Source organism: Triturus cristatus, chromosome 3_2, assembly GCF_964204655.1.
Source record: "Triturus cristatus chromosome 3_2, aTriCri1.1, whole genome shotgun sequence".
Taxonomy (NCBI): Eukaryota; Metazoa; Chordata; class Amphibia; order Caudata; family Salamandridae; genus Triturus; species Triturus cristatus.
Window position 1 is genome coordinate 403,076,735 of NC_140584.1, and position 15,028 is coordinate 403,091,762.

Genomic DNA, 15,028 nt, shown 5'->3' on the forward strand with positions numbered 1-15,028 from the left:
CTTGTAGAGATTCTCAGTCCTTGGAATCTCTTGAGAGATAAAAGATAGGCGGCAAGAAGGACGTCTTCTCCTTTGACAACCACATCATTCAAACGGACTCATGCCGTAGTTATGAGAGCTGTTGATAGTAGCTGCTCTCGACTATATAGACCTGACTATATAGACTTTGAGCTATGATCAATCTTGCCACACCTCCGACCCCTCCTCAAAAGCTTTGAGCGAAATCCCTGGTGTCTAACAAATGATTCATTCTCAAAAGTAATCAATATTGCCAACACTGGAATTTGGTGTACAATAACTTACAAAAAACATTTGGAAAGTACTTATAAATGCATGAATATAATAATAAAGAAAACTAAACTCTCCTCCAGGAGTAAAATTGTTGTGATCTACAAATGAGAACACAATACCTCGTTAGTGAACTTTTATTGACCATTGAGTCACATGAAAGATGTGTGGATTACACACATAACTACATGAGATACAAGGCCAATCCCAGTTTTGGTGTTTCAAGACGGCAGAAACAGTGTACCAAGAAATCAGCACTAAAGCGAAGAAGGATTTGGTTCTTTGAAGGCCCACATCTAATGTTGCAGTCCACATATAGTTGAACTGTATGGGGCTAAGGCCATATTTTTAACAGGGGAATCTTTCGTCCGGAAGTTCTCAGAGTGTAAATGTCTTGTGTCTGGTCAGTGCAGAAATGCTCTAAACAGCCTTTGGCGGTGGCTGTTGCCAGTTTTGGTGACTGGGCTAAATATACCAAAGCTGTGCTCTTACATGAGCTATTTGCATAACCAAGGCCTTAAGCAAACCAATTCAGCTTAATGTGCTTTTGGTTGTGAGACCGGCTAATAATGTACAAGATACAACTGTTCATTAAGTCACTCAAAGAGTATTTGAATGACTAACGTAAAAACAGGTGTATAAGCTGTGTTCCTTGCAGGGTATTGTTAAACTTAAAATCATTTAGGTCAAAAATCATAAATATGAAATGGGTCAGCATGGTAAACTACATAGTGGTTGATTGTACTTCAAAATAGAATTGACTTTAGTTACATTACTAATGTAATAAAATATCTGGCATATGGTCAAATGGACTGTTTACCATTACGATTGTGCATCAACAATAGTAACACAAGTATGTCTTGCATGTGCATTTAAATAATCTAAAGTAGGATCAAAAACGTATATCCGAAAATGTTGAGAAGTGACCCGCCCCTTTAACTAAATTTATGGGGGCATACATAATAAAAACAATAAAATGTGAAAATTAAAAAAAAGGGGCTAAATCTTTTAAACAATGTAAAGGTGACATCCTAGATTTATTGCACACATTAAGATAAAATGTAAAGCACTGAGAGGTCCAGGGTTGGTTGATTATATACTTAGAATTAAAATAGTCTTTCCTTGGGTCAGAAGACAGGCGGTTGTAGTTTTGGGGTCCTGCTGCAACAGCTAGTTAATCATGGCCTCTGGGAAATATATTTAAAACTGACTTCAGTATGATGATGGAATGTTTGTCGGCGAAAGCACGAAACAGCTATGAGAGGATAGATCTAGATACTAGGAACCTGGATGGGAATGGATGAAGATGTGAGTGGCAAGAAGCAGACATCGAGACAGGGATGGGAAGGTGCACAGAGCACTTTGCGATCTTTGCAGACTTTGACGGTGGAATCTGTGGCTGGTCGCACCCACATCAGAGATCTGTTGTTCCCTGCACTGTGCAAAGTATCCGAGGTTAACACTTGCAATTAAGTGTCTAAAGATCTGTGAAGTAGAATTGCATGTCTGAATGCACTAGTAGTAGCAACCAGCAACTCCGACATTTGCCTGGGGTAAGCATCTAGACACAGGACCTGACTTTCCACATTGCAAAGTACCTTCATACTCCCACATCTGTGGTCCAAAAACCCGGGCCTGGGCTTTTGTTTGGGCTACCAACAATCCCACACATTGTATTTGTGATTTGACCTTTTTTTAGTCGCTATTTGAGCACTGAACACACAAAGTAATTAGACTCGTCACATAGCCACACCCAAAAATAAATACACAATTGTTATCTCCTGAGAAACGAGGGGAGGGAAGTACTGCCATATACGTAGACCTTGTACTTGCCCCCTCCTCCTCGATAAACTGCTATTGGGAAGGTTACTGAGAGTGACCATCTTTTGAAAGACCTTTGTACTGTTTGGCACCTCTCAGCAGGTCAATATTCCGTTTAGCATGTAAATACCAGGAGAACTCAGAATCTGCATCCGCGGTTGCCGATGATGCCTTCCAGAGCTGTGGCCTGGAGTAACATTCCCTCACACTGTTGACACAATGTAAGGACATGACCAGAGCTGCAGCTTCCTGCCTGCTAGGGGTTGCAAGTATGAATTAACAAGCAAAACCGGGCCTGTCTTGAGGTTACCCAAACACAGTGCAGTTTGCTACAAAACCTTAGTCTGGTACCACATTGTCTCAGACCCTTGGTATGCAGATGGTTATTGCCTTTTGAAGAGTGCTCTTAGACGACAACAGGAAAAACAAAAGCCAGAGCGAGGCCTCTTCTATCACCCAATAGATCAATTCTAACTAAGCTGCAGTCCCTTGTAGAACTATTTGTAAGCTATTGAAGGGAGATCAAAAGACTAATTATGTCTACAAATACACGAATCCTGTTATGGTAGCTTTTCAGGTGCATATATAAAGAGTGCACATGTTGTCAGCCACCATCAAATGTTTGCATACATAACATTATTTTGAGTTTCTCTGATTAGTACATTTCAAAAAGAAAATTGAAGTCAAATCCCATTTCGCCAAGTGCAGAGTTGACTGTTGTCTGCTATCATCTTGGATCAGAATATGCGGTGATGAACTTTACTGTAATTTTCATATCATTAAAATATTTGGTCTATTAAGGGAGGTTCTTTGGAGCACGGTAGTTCATGTCTATGGAGACAAAAGGAGTGGTTCTTTGATATGACGGTTTGAAGTAAAGTTGTGTTCTGCCTTCCCTGCTACATATGATCTTCCGCAAACAAAGTGCTACAGTTTTCCTGGTTCAAGTTCATGCTCTGATCCTCCCCTTTACTAGACCTCTTGATTCTCTCTCACATTTGGTAGTGTTCATTTCCTCACTGCTCCGTGATTGCCTACGGTTATTCATAATGTTACTCAATGCTTGTAAACTATCCTTTGTTTGAAATCCAATAAAACTAAAAAAAATATGCATTTTTTTTTTTGTCTACTGGCAGAGCTGATGATATTGTCAAGCGGTTGTTATCACTGGAAATGGCAAGTCGGGTGAGTTTCTGTGCATAGATGCTGCTCCTTTCGGGTGCTAGACTAATTTTATCATATGTTTTCAAAAAGTACTGAAAATTGCTTCATTGAAACAGGTCATTTTCTGAAAATACGTCTTCTCATAAATGTGCAAATATGCATTTCAAAAGCTTCATCCATTGCCGCAGCTACAAATCCATGCTTAACAAGTCACAAATATCTGAAACACATAGTTTTCAAGTATTTAACCTGAGACTACTTCTGTTGTTTCCATATGTTAAACTTGTAACTAACCCCAATATCGTATGCTAACTGGTGACAATTTCTGTAGGATAGTCTTTCAGCAGTTAAGTTGAGGTGTGGTCTGATGGCTAAATTGTCAGCTGGTAAATCTTGAGCCCTGATCATGGTTTCATCAACAAAGCATTTTGGAGATATGGGTAAATAATTTTGTTTTTCTGTGCTTTAGTTTTTCAGCTACTAATTATCCTATCCACTAAATGTAACTCCAGGAGTAGGCTTGGGTAAGGAATTGCTTTCTGCTTAATTTCAGAATTTAAATGGAAAACTGGAAGGAGGACCACATGCTAACGTTATGCATATATATTTTATAGGTCCTCAGGATACGTTTGAGAATAGTGTGCTTAGGGGCCCTTTTTATCAAAGGTACAGCAGCTTGAAATATGAGCATTATTTAACCGAATGCTTCATTTTCCTGAAAATTTCAATTTCTACTCGCAACGCATGGGAAAAAGTCTATAGTGTTAGATACAAGGATTGGATAAATTATTATAGAAGTAGTGCAGTGCTGCTCACCGTAACACACTATTGTTGGCGAACTAAGACCCGTTACGATCTTCGAAAGGGCTGTGATTTATTTGGAGACTCTTACTGGGAAACTAATGACAACATTTAAGACCATTACTACTAGACATCAGTGAATGAATGCACAGTATCAGGCTTGTCATACTCAATTGCTGTGGTGCTTGAGGTCTCATAACCAGGCATTTGATAAAACAGCAGACTAGTTGATTTTGAGTGAGGTGCATTATTATAAGAAGACTATTTGTAGAGCAAAAATGTAGTATCAAGAACCGGAATAATTGCAGATTGTTCGCAATCTGTACAGTCCAGGAACTCCCAACAATTTTGGGCCTCTCCGGACCGGTGGCAAAAATTATGAAGTTTAGGATTTTGTCATCTTAGCAATGCACTGGATCGTTTCCAGTGGTCATGTTGACATGGACACCATTGATATTTTGTTAACTTGCAGGCAGGCTTGATGAGTTATTTTTGAGGCATTTTTCTTTATTAATGAAAAGGAATGAAAACACTGAGAGAATGGGCCCATATGATCTGTTCTCTAGTATACTGAAAACCGTTTTTTATATTATTTGTGCCAGTGCGAAGTATTCAATATCTTGTCATCTGGGGGTCAGAGTTGAATCGTGGCAACGTAGTACACTAGTGCCACATTTTAAACAAGTTGAAAGGGAGTTTCCCAAGAATTACTGTCTAATTGCCATTTTAGATTCCGTGTGTAAGGCATTTGCAAAATTTCTACTTAGGCTATTACTAGACTGGACAAACATCCAGTACTTTTACATTGGAGCTGGTCAGCGTTGACATCAGGTAACAACACTAATGATAACATATTGACTTTATAAATTATGATACCTAAAACACTTTCAAATTAGGATAAATGTCACACTTGCTGCTTTATAGATTAATGATTAATGTACTGCCTTTGTTTATCATAGATAGAAACACCCCGTGGTATAAAGTAAGGACAAGTAAAATTGACCAAAAATTACTTTGATTAATCCACAAGCAGACCTGGGTTAAGGTTCAAATGCTAACAACTGGTATACTTGAATTATCTGAATAATGGCTTAGGACAAGTGTGTTATTTCATATATATGTGTCTCCCCTACTGACTTTCTTAAATGAGTTCACTCTTCCAGTCCAGAATTGCACAGAAAACATGTAAACATGTTGATCTATGCAGATAAATTTGGTTGTAATAGATATTACTCTTATACCCTATAGCGTCTCTGGTGCACAATAATAACCATTTTAAGAATATTATAGAAAAGAAAATTGTTGTGTCCTTTGAAAAACCAAGTAGAAATCTTAATGTTATAAGAATAGGAATCTGACAGATATAGATTCTGATGTAACTACTTGGGTATAATATTTGATCTTAAGCTATCCCAAGATTTGCAGATAGATGCATCAAAACTGAAGTTTGCGAAGCAGAAGGGGTATTCAGAGTTTTCTTTTCTTTTTTTTTATTGTGGGTGCAATAATATCCTTACCTGTTTTTAGGGTATTTAATTAAAGCATCAACTTGGCCTTATGCAATGGCTTGGAAGTTGTGGCCGGTAACTTCTATGTGATCCGGAACATAATTTAGGCTAAGTCCTTGAGACTTTATTTGGATTAAGACAAGGCACTTCTCTGTCTACTATTGGATCGAAAATTGGGCTGTAGTAAAATCAATGCATATACTTATATAACTTGCATACAGCTTCAAATTAAATTCCAGTTACTCTTAAATAACTTTAATGGGTAGCTATATCTGTGAGTAAGCATAACCATTATGTGAAATACTTGGATTTGTTTCTGGAAGTCTATGACTTAAGTGTGACTTGGTTTACCTTTGTATATAAAAACTCTCCTTCAAAAAACCAGGGGAGGAGGAGGGTCAAATCAATTTCAATGTAGTTACTTTTATGGATGATACACAGCGTTTCAAGGTAGAGCAAGTGTTAGAACTGGGGGTCTCTAGTTGGCAGAGGTAGGTTCCTTTGACCAAATAGGGACCCTCGCTTATAGTCAGGGTAAGGAGGAAACACTGTAGATAACCCCTGCTTGCCCCCTTGGTAGCTTGGCACGAGCAAACAGGCTTATCCCCAAGGCAATGTGTAAAGTATTTGCACCAACACCCACAGTAATACCACACATGGGCACCACACAGGTTGTTATAAAGATATATATCTAAATTGGGCAAGACCAAAACAAAAAAAATTCCACATACACAATTAGCTTTTCTTTGCAATGTTCTCTGGTAGTGTACTTTTCATAAACAAACGTGTAGTTCATGTTTTCCTTGAGGAAAATATAAGGGGATCAAAAACAGTCTCAGAATAGCAAAATACGATACTTGCAGAGACTCTCTCTCTTTGGAAAGCACTCACAATACTGCTGATCCTGTCCTTGTTAACCTGTATATAGTTTCTTCGTCCTTAACAGGCTTTCTCTGCGGGGCTGCTCGCTCCTGTAGCGAGGGTTGTAAAACAAATAATATGCCCCCAAAAGATGCGGAATCACAACGGTAGGACTGACTCGGTTGTCGGCCACTAGGTAGGAATGCCCCCGGCTGGCCTCTGAGCCCGCAGGTATGAGGGAAAGCAGGCCCCCGGGATCGTGGAGAAGTAACAGGCTCTGTGGAGCGGGCCCCGGTACCGCAGCATGTCGGTTGTGCTGGTATGGGCTGTCAGGGAAGCTCCTGCCGTGGAGACTTCACTTCGGTGGTGCCGATCGGGGCACTCTCTCACTCCCACCATGCCCAGGTAGGGACACACAGCAGCGCTGGACCGGAGTCCGTGTGTTTACCTGTGGGGGGTTGACTTGCTGTCCTCACGTCGGACGTCCCACGGAGCGGCTCCGGCGCCAGCAGCTGTTCCTTCGCCGAGGGGAGACTCCGGTTGCCAGGCAACGCGCTGGAGCCGATCGGGTCATGGCTCTTTCTCTCCCTCGGCACGTAACTCGGGCTGGCGGCGGTAATGCTTCCTCACTGGTGATCATGATCAGTTCCCCAGCACGATCACACGGGCCAGCGGCAGTGAAAGCAGGCACGCAGCGCTCTTGTAGATCACCGGCCGGCAGCGGTGAAAGCAGACACGCAGTACTTCCCGGATTCCTCACTGCCACAAGCTTGGTGCTGGAACACTCGAGAGCAACATAGAGGTGATCACGAGGAAAGCCCCTCTCAGCAACACGGGCGCCACGCATGACATAAGCTGGGTGCAAGCGCACGCACACAGCAGTGACAAGTCGTTCTTTGGAAACTTTTGTATACCTGAGTTTCTACAACAGGAGGCCAGCTCTTCTCAGGCCCTTGGAGACGTTTCACTTCAGGACACCGCACACAGCAAAGTCCTTTGTTGCAAGCAAGGGGGACACAGCACACAGCAAAGTCCCCTGTGCTCTCCTTAGTAGAAACAGCAAACTGCAGGCCATCCCCAGACACACAGCAAGGGCAGTTCTTCTCCTCAGTCTTTTCAGTTGATCTTCTTTGGCAGAGATTTCTCTTGATCACGAAGTAGTCTAATTTTCACGGGTTTCAGCTCTTACTTTTAAACCCCAAAAGTCTTTGTTCTCTATGTGTTAGGGGTCCTGGACCCAGTTCAAACCAGTTCTGGGTGCACTCTGCCAGTGCACAACTTCTTCCTTTGTGAATGTGGGCCAGGGTCTTCAGACGCACCGCAGGAGGTGGAGTCAGCTTTGTGGAAGGCAGACACAGCCCTATTCAGGCCCAGGTGCTACTCCTCCCACCACTCCAAATTTCATGTAGGTCTATTCAGCCTAGCACTGACTTACTCAGACTCCTGGAGCCACCCCAGTCTCTGTCACTCTCAAACCAGACAGTCAATCCACCAACAAGCAGAGGCACACAGAAAGGTTGAACAAGAAAATAGCCACTTTTTAAAAGTGCTATTTTCAAACACCGAATTTAAAAACCATCTTTACTAAAAGATGTGTTATTAAATTCTGAGTTCAGGGATACCAGACTCCAATTTTCTATCTCACTCCTATGGGAAGATATGCAGGTAAACATGTTACACAGCATTCCCCATTCTGTCCTCTGGGCAAGATAGCCTTTCAACAGTAAAAAAAGAAATTGGCAGTATTTCACTATCAAGACATGGTACACACATCAGTACATGTCCTACCTTTCACATACACTGGACCCTGCCCAGGGAGGTACCTTGGGCCTGCTATAGGGGTGCATAGAAAGGGAAAGGTATGGCCTGGCAAGTGGGTGCACTTGTCAAGTCAAAATGGCAGTTAGCAACTGCACGCAGGCACTGCGGTGGCAGGCCTGAGACCTCTTTTTGGGGCTACTCATGTGGGTGGCACAATCAGTGCTGCAGGCCCACGAGTAGCATTTAACTTACCAGCCCTGGCACACTTAGTGCACTTTACTAGGGACCTACTGGTAAGACAAATATGCCAATCATGGATCACCAACCACCATAACAATTTGTACAGGGAGCACTTGCACTTTGACACTGATCAGCAGTGGCAAAGTACCCAAAGCATCTAAACCAGCAACAACGAAACCCAGCATAGCATCAAAAACATAGGGGGTAGAGGCAAAAAGTCAGGGAAAGCCATGCCAAGGATGCCAGGTCTAACAGCAAGCAAAATGGTTTAGCAAAATTATTTTGAGTATTCACTAGGTATTGTCTTTTTTTTTTTTTAAACCAATTATGTATTACAGTTCAGACTCACTTATTCTCCTTACAAGAGTATGTTGTCTAATGGAAGCATTTTAAATGGTGTGAATTGCAAGTTACATGGTATGAACAGAGAGATAATTTAATTTTATGTAACTGACGTTCAGTTGTGCTATCAAGACAGTTATTTAAGGTACCATTATAATAAGAATTGAATTAAAAATGTACCTGTTGCTGTTAAATTCACTCTGGTTTGGGTCATCTAATGAAATCTATATTTAATGTAGTAACATATCCAGATCCCTTGTTCAGAAGTTTGTGACTTGATATTCTTTACGTGCCTAACAAGTTTTAGATTCTGTAAGGTAGGACCGTTCATGCTTGATATATTTTTCATGTAGTTCATCTTGGATTTTATTATTTGTTCTGTGCAGAAGTTCTTTGTGCTGACTGCTACTAAATGTTTTTCTGCTTCATAGCAAAAAGGGAGCCTTCACAAGCAAAATAAGTCAGTGTTCTGTGTTGAGTAAAAAGCATATTGATATCTTTATATTATAGGAACTGTAATATGAAATACAGTTTGGGAATATGTAGTTCATGGCTTAATGCTCCTGCTTCATTTTTTTTTGTACACAGATATAATTATATGTAAACTGCCCCTCTTCCTTGAGGCTAGTCCTGCCACTTATCCCCTGAGTGCCTCTCCTCCTTGCTCTAGTTAGGCATATAAAGTAGATTTAGGTAGAAGACTGTAATGTTCCTTGTCGCCATTGGGTGGGGGCTTGTGAAGCTTCAAGTTCTGTGAGAAATACCTGTGACTCACCATTCTTGCTAACCTTCAATCGTGCTGGCTCCTGCAAGAACACATGTGCCCCAAAAGCTTTAAATGGATCTATTCGCTGGCGCAGCTTCCAGCGCTTGTCCATTGTTGTCTTAAAGAGATCCGAATAGACATAGATTGAAAGAGAATCAGCTGACAATGGAGAGCTTTCTGCTTTCTAACCACGAAGGCCCGGGTGTCATCGCCTTCGTTTCCTTCCGGTATTCCGAATAACCTAAGGTTATTGCCTGTTCTCCAGGTCCTCGACTTTGTTGAACATATGCCAGTTGGTGTTCATGCTATGTGACTACTTTAGTTGTTGCTGTGCCAACCTCCTCGACGCCTGCTCCTCGATGTTGGAACTCGGCAACATCCAAAGTTTAACTAGCCATTTTACTGGTGACCTCCGTAAGAGCATGCTGCATATTTTTATTGTGCCCTTTAACCTGAGCGTAGTGTTCCGAGGCCTCCGTTGTTTGCATCTGTAATAGCTCCAGAATGGCTGATAAAGAGGGCTTGGTTGCCTCCATAGGCCAACCCTTCTTTTTAAGCCCCTTTCCATCTACCTCAGAATTAACAGGAGAGGTATCCTTTTGTTGCGAGCGGCTAGAAGATTCCAGAGGGCCATCAGTCACATATCCAAGTCTAATTGATGGGCTCATAATCTCACTAGCATTAGAGCTAATGTCCATTACTGATTGTGCTGCGTCCCTTACTGGGGACGGATAGGACTGAGCAGAGCCACTTTTGGATAGCCTTGAGTTCAGAGTCTTTACCTCTCACTTAGAAGTGACCCACTTGCGCAGGGGGCTCCCCATAGCCCCCCGCACAGATCGTAGGAAGCTGAGATCAGGGCAATGGGCCACCTGGAGTTTGCAAGCACTGTGACGAACTTTCCCAACCTTCGTTTTAACCTGCCTTTTATCGGGAGCCCTTTTTTCTCTGTAGCCTCATCCTCTAGAAGTAAAATTCCAAGGGGTGCTGCCTCATGAGGGCCCTGTAGCATCTCCAAACCAGCCACCTCATCTATCGCAGCCGCCGCCCCCACCTCCAAGTTCTTACTGTGGGGCTGTGCCCCCTCTACCACGCCTAGCCCTGTGCCATCCGCTGCCGCTACACAGCCTGGGCCAATTATGACTTTGGTGCTTTGCTGAGGGTTCACAGGGCGCAAGCTCAAGCCCATTTCTGCCTCTCTGCTTAAATTAGGTGATCCACTCAGTCCAACCCATCTGCCTGCTCAGTGGGCCCCCGAAGTTTATTGAGGCCAGAATTCACCCAGGGCAAAAGATTACAGTCTTACTCAGACAGAGAATCCCCGACTAAGGGAGTCAATTCCTTCTCCATATTATTCAGCGCCATGCTAAAGTTAGAATTAGACCTGACATAGGTGCAAAACGAAAAGTTTTTACCTTGCTGGAGGTCAGATCCTGGCAGCTGGGGGAGAGAGTGTCACTCAGAGCCAGCTGCTGCCTTGCCCTCTGACACTGTGCTCAGGAGAACATCCACCAGCGAGGCCTCTATGGCTCCCGGCTTGCTAGCCTGCAGAAGATGACTTGCAGCACTTGACTGAAGTACCTTTAAACTGGGACGACCAACCCTTCTAGTAGTGACTTTCTGTTTTGAAAGGATTCTTAATTCGCCTTCCTCCGTGCTGTCTGCTGTCTGTTGGAGCTCGATAGCTGTAGAATTTCGAGCCCCGCGGCCACCTCGACCACCACGCTGCAAATTCACCCGTGGAGCGGCAATATCTGGTTCCTGCTTCCATACATTTTAGAATCCTGGCCACTGACTTGGTCATGGGTCTTCAGCCCTTCTAGTTATCCTGAAGACCCATAGAACTCCGCAGTTTAGTTAAATGATTGTCTTAAAAACTTCCAGATCAGAACCTCAAAATGTCCATATTAGATTTTGCAATGCCTTGTACTGACTGCACTTTTTCTTACTATTTTTCATTCTCGCCTGAGATAGCTCATGTGAAGTGATTGCTAGACATTTTGTTAGCTAAAAGGTGCTTTGAACCCGTCCATGGCATTCCATTCATTGACTTCATTGACAGTCGTATCTCCTTGCTCCTTATAGATCAGTGCGTGCCGGTTTCACTTTCTCTTCCTGCCCCTTCCTCTGCTCACGTTCAGATATTTTTTTTGTTGCTTGCACCATCCCGTCATCGGTGCTTGCACCCTCCCGTCGTCGGTGATTGACCCCCCTTTCCTGTTGTTGTTGCTAGCATCCCACCTTCATTGTTGTTTGCACCCCATTCCGTTGTTGCTTGCCTTCCCTCCCTCACCATCCTGTTGTTGTTGCTTGCCATAACATCAGCATATTTTGCACCCACTCCCATTGTTGTTGATTGCCTCTCCTCCCTCCCCATGCTGTCATTGTTGCCTGCCAGAAAAAAAATATGACGCTGCCAGTGCTGGTCGCATTATTGTGTCTAATTTTATCATTTTTAACCATGATGCACAGCCGTGCTGCTGTACAACAATGCTAAAATATTTTGACACAGCCAGTAAATCTTGCATAGGCGATACCTATTGGCTTTGCCAATGCTTGTTATGGGGTGGGCATTAACTTGCAAACTAAGTTAATTTCTCCAGCAGGATTAAAACTATTTCTGGTGTTTGGGCTCAATCATCTGGTGATATATTTCCCAGTCTTTTCTGAACAATCTGTTTTCTGTGATATTTGCAGTTACGTGCTCAACTTCAGTCTGTTCATCACGATTACAGATCAGTGCTCCTCATGCATTTTCTGTTTTGTTCATACTTTCGTATGGGTGGAGTGGTTTCTCAGACTCCCCAAACCAAATGGAGTAGTGATGAAGGCTACTTCATGAGTATTCTTTCTACCTTGTTTCCAACTTATAGCTACTTTACAGGCTAGGAACAGGTGCAATATTGGCAAACCATGGTAATCTATGAATTCAGATTGATAGCATATTTAGTTTATGATGGGTGAGAGGCCGTTTTTCACAGCTTTTCGTTCTTTGAATGCTAACGTACAAATAGTCTATCATTATTTCCGGTTGTATGATACAATCATGCATGCATAAATCACATATGCCTTAACAAGTTGGTCTGAAGTACGACCACATCTTTACCACACATGCTTTTACCACGCATGCCTATACAACAAATTTTGTTATAGGGGCATGTTTACTAAAGGGATATACATGGCAAATTGCATATCCTAGCCCACCTGCCCTCCGCCTTAACACTCGATACCCCAGCCCTGTAATCCACCATGCCAAAGTTCTTAAAACTACGCTGACCCCTCACCCCAAGACTTGACACTGGGCCTTTACCCAAAAAAAACTACCCCGACCAACCTATGCCCTAAAACCGACCCCGTACTGCCCTTAAAACGACCCCCTTCCCCCCGCCCAGATGCCCAAAACCCTGTCTCCTGCCAAAAACCACCCTCAGCCCAGCCCCCCACCCTGAGCTCTAAAGCTGATCTCTGCCCTGCCCTTAAAATTCCCCCTTTCACTTCCCCCTGCCCTGAGGCTTTAAACTCTGCCCCCTACAAAAAAAAAGTGGCCCGCCCTGAGCCCTAAAACCGACCCCAGTCCCACTTACCTGGTTGCGCCTGGAGCATCCTGTCCCAATGCTTCCTGTTCCTCTCCCTGCCCCTCTGGACATCTATACCGCTGTCTGCCTTGACCATGCATATGCGTGGTTAAGGCAGATGCGTTGTTTGCTTGCGGGAAATCTGCACGCGTGTCTCAGCCCACGTTGGAAAGGCGGTTCCCTTTCATTCCTTCCGCTCTATAGTCTGAGTATGTTCTTGCTTCAGGACAAGTTCTTGACTATTTATTTACAAAGCGTTGCAAATTCAGATTATCTCTTTGCCCACCGCTACACTGGATACTACTGTCAAACTGAATTCAACTCTTTCTCTTAACTTCTTAAAGAAGGAAGGCAACGTTAGGCCTGCCTAGGTTGATGGATGGTTAGTATAGGCATGCAGTTTATGGCAGTTCTGAGTTTGGATATATATTTCTATCCATTGCTATGCACAGCAATAGCAATAAAAACTAGAAGCATGTATTACATGCAGTCTTGTATTAAGATCCATTTGAGCTCTTTTAAGATTGTTTTCATGTTTTATTTATTTATTTATTTATTTGAGTTTTATATAGCGCTGGCTAGACCCGAGGTATCAGAGCGCTTTACACAATGTTCCACAAAATGACATCAATTACAAGTTACATCAGTTACAAGAAAATATTTCAAGAGCGTCGAAAGATGTAATAAATGGAGCTTAGAAGGGTAAGGAGTTGGGGTAAGATGTAGGAGGGAGAAAGGATGGAGATGGGATGGATGGAAAGACGAAGGAGAGTGCCCAAAGTCCGGCTGGGTAGGTGACGGCCGAGGGGGAAGTCCACAGCCCATCTCCTCTATAGCTATCGGGTAGCTCCACCGGGCATCAGCCAAGCGGCTAGGTCTCAATGAGAAAACCATTAGAGAGCAAAGAGGAGGGATAGATGGAGCAAAAAGGACGGAGAGACGAAGTAAGGTCTTCCCAGTGTCCGGCTGGGTAGGTGACAGCCAAAGGGATAGCCCACAGCCCATCTCCTCTATAGGTATCAAGTAGCCCCACCGGGCATCAGCCAAAAAGCTAGGTCTCCACGGTCCGAGGCAGGTTCACAGATTTGGTATACTGAAGGGTAGGCCGGATGGGGGATGTGTTTGAGGTCTGGACGAAGTCCATTTTTTTCTCAGAGGAGTAGCACAACGTGGTAGGGAACACTGTGGCAGTCATCTTGGGGTCAGGCAGTCCAAATGATTTTAAACAAGTGATCTTGCGATTGAGACGGGGGGCTGGTCGTCATCCCGTTGCGCTTCTGCATCATCGCTGGGGGGCTGTTTCCGCGCTTAGAAGTGCAGTTTCGTCTGTTTACCGTCAGTGCGGCCCATTGTTCTCCTCCCTCCTTTAGGCATGATCCAGGTCCCACGTAGCAAACAGTGATCGCCTCCAGTAGCAACAAGGACAAGATTGCATGGAGTCACAGGTAGGCAGTAAAGGAACGATTGTGCTCTCTGCACCAGGGTCTATGTGGTGCCACGCGTCTTCCACTCACTCGCAATCATGGGACTCATGGGGGCGCGAAGCATACACTGCAGTCCACAAGGTGCGAAGAGTTAGTGTGAGTCTTCTGCAGAGAGGTGTTCACATGTTTCAATCCCACAATTTGGAAGGTGCAGATGCAATTGGTTATGCATTAGTGAGGTCCACGGGCACTCCCCACAATCCACCGTCGCTGTGCTCAAAGCGTGTCATGCACCGCTGCCAACACGCATTCCATATGTCTTGTGAGGTGTCGCCTGCATTCCCTGCGCTCTGCACCTAATGTAGATCCGCAGTTGTAAGCAGGCTCACGCTTCTGTAGTAGGAGCCAGGAGCCCCTGCCCACACAAACACCATGGGATGTCTCGCAGGGGTCTCGGGCTGCCCGTTAGTCTATGAG

General features: G+C 43.7%; 1 protein-coding gene across 1 annotated transcript in view; it reads left to right on the top strand.

Moving 5' to 3' along the window:
* The window catches only part of MRPS15 (mitochondrial ribosomal protein S15), a 129,920-nt gene that overhangs the window by 82,070 nt on the left and 32,822 nt on the right, over window positions 1-15,028 (top strand). The window contains exon 4 of the mRNA XM_085647924.1: window positions 3,246-3,294. Coding sequence (XP_085504050.1) covers window positions 3,246-3,294 — 49 coding nt within the window. The remainder of the gene's footprint in view (window positions 1-3,245; window positions 3,295-15,028) is intronic.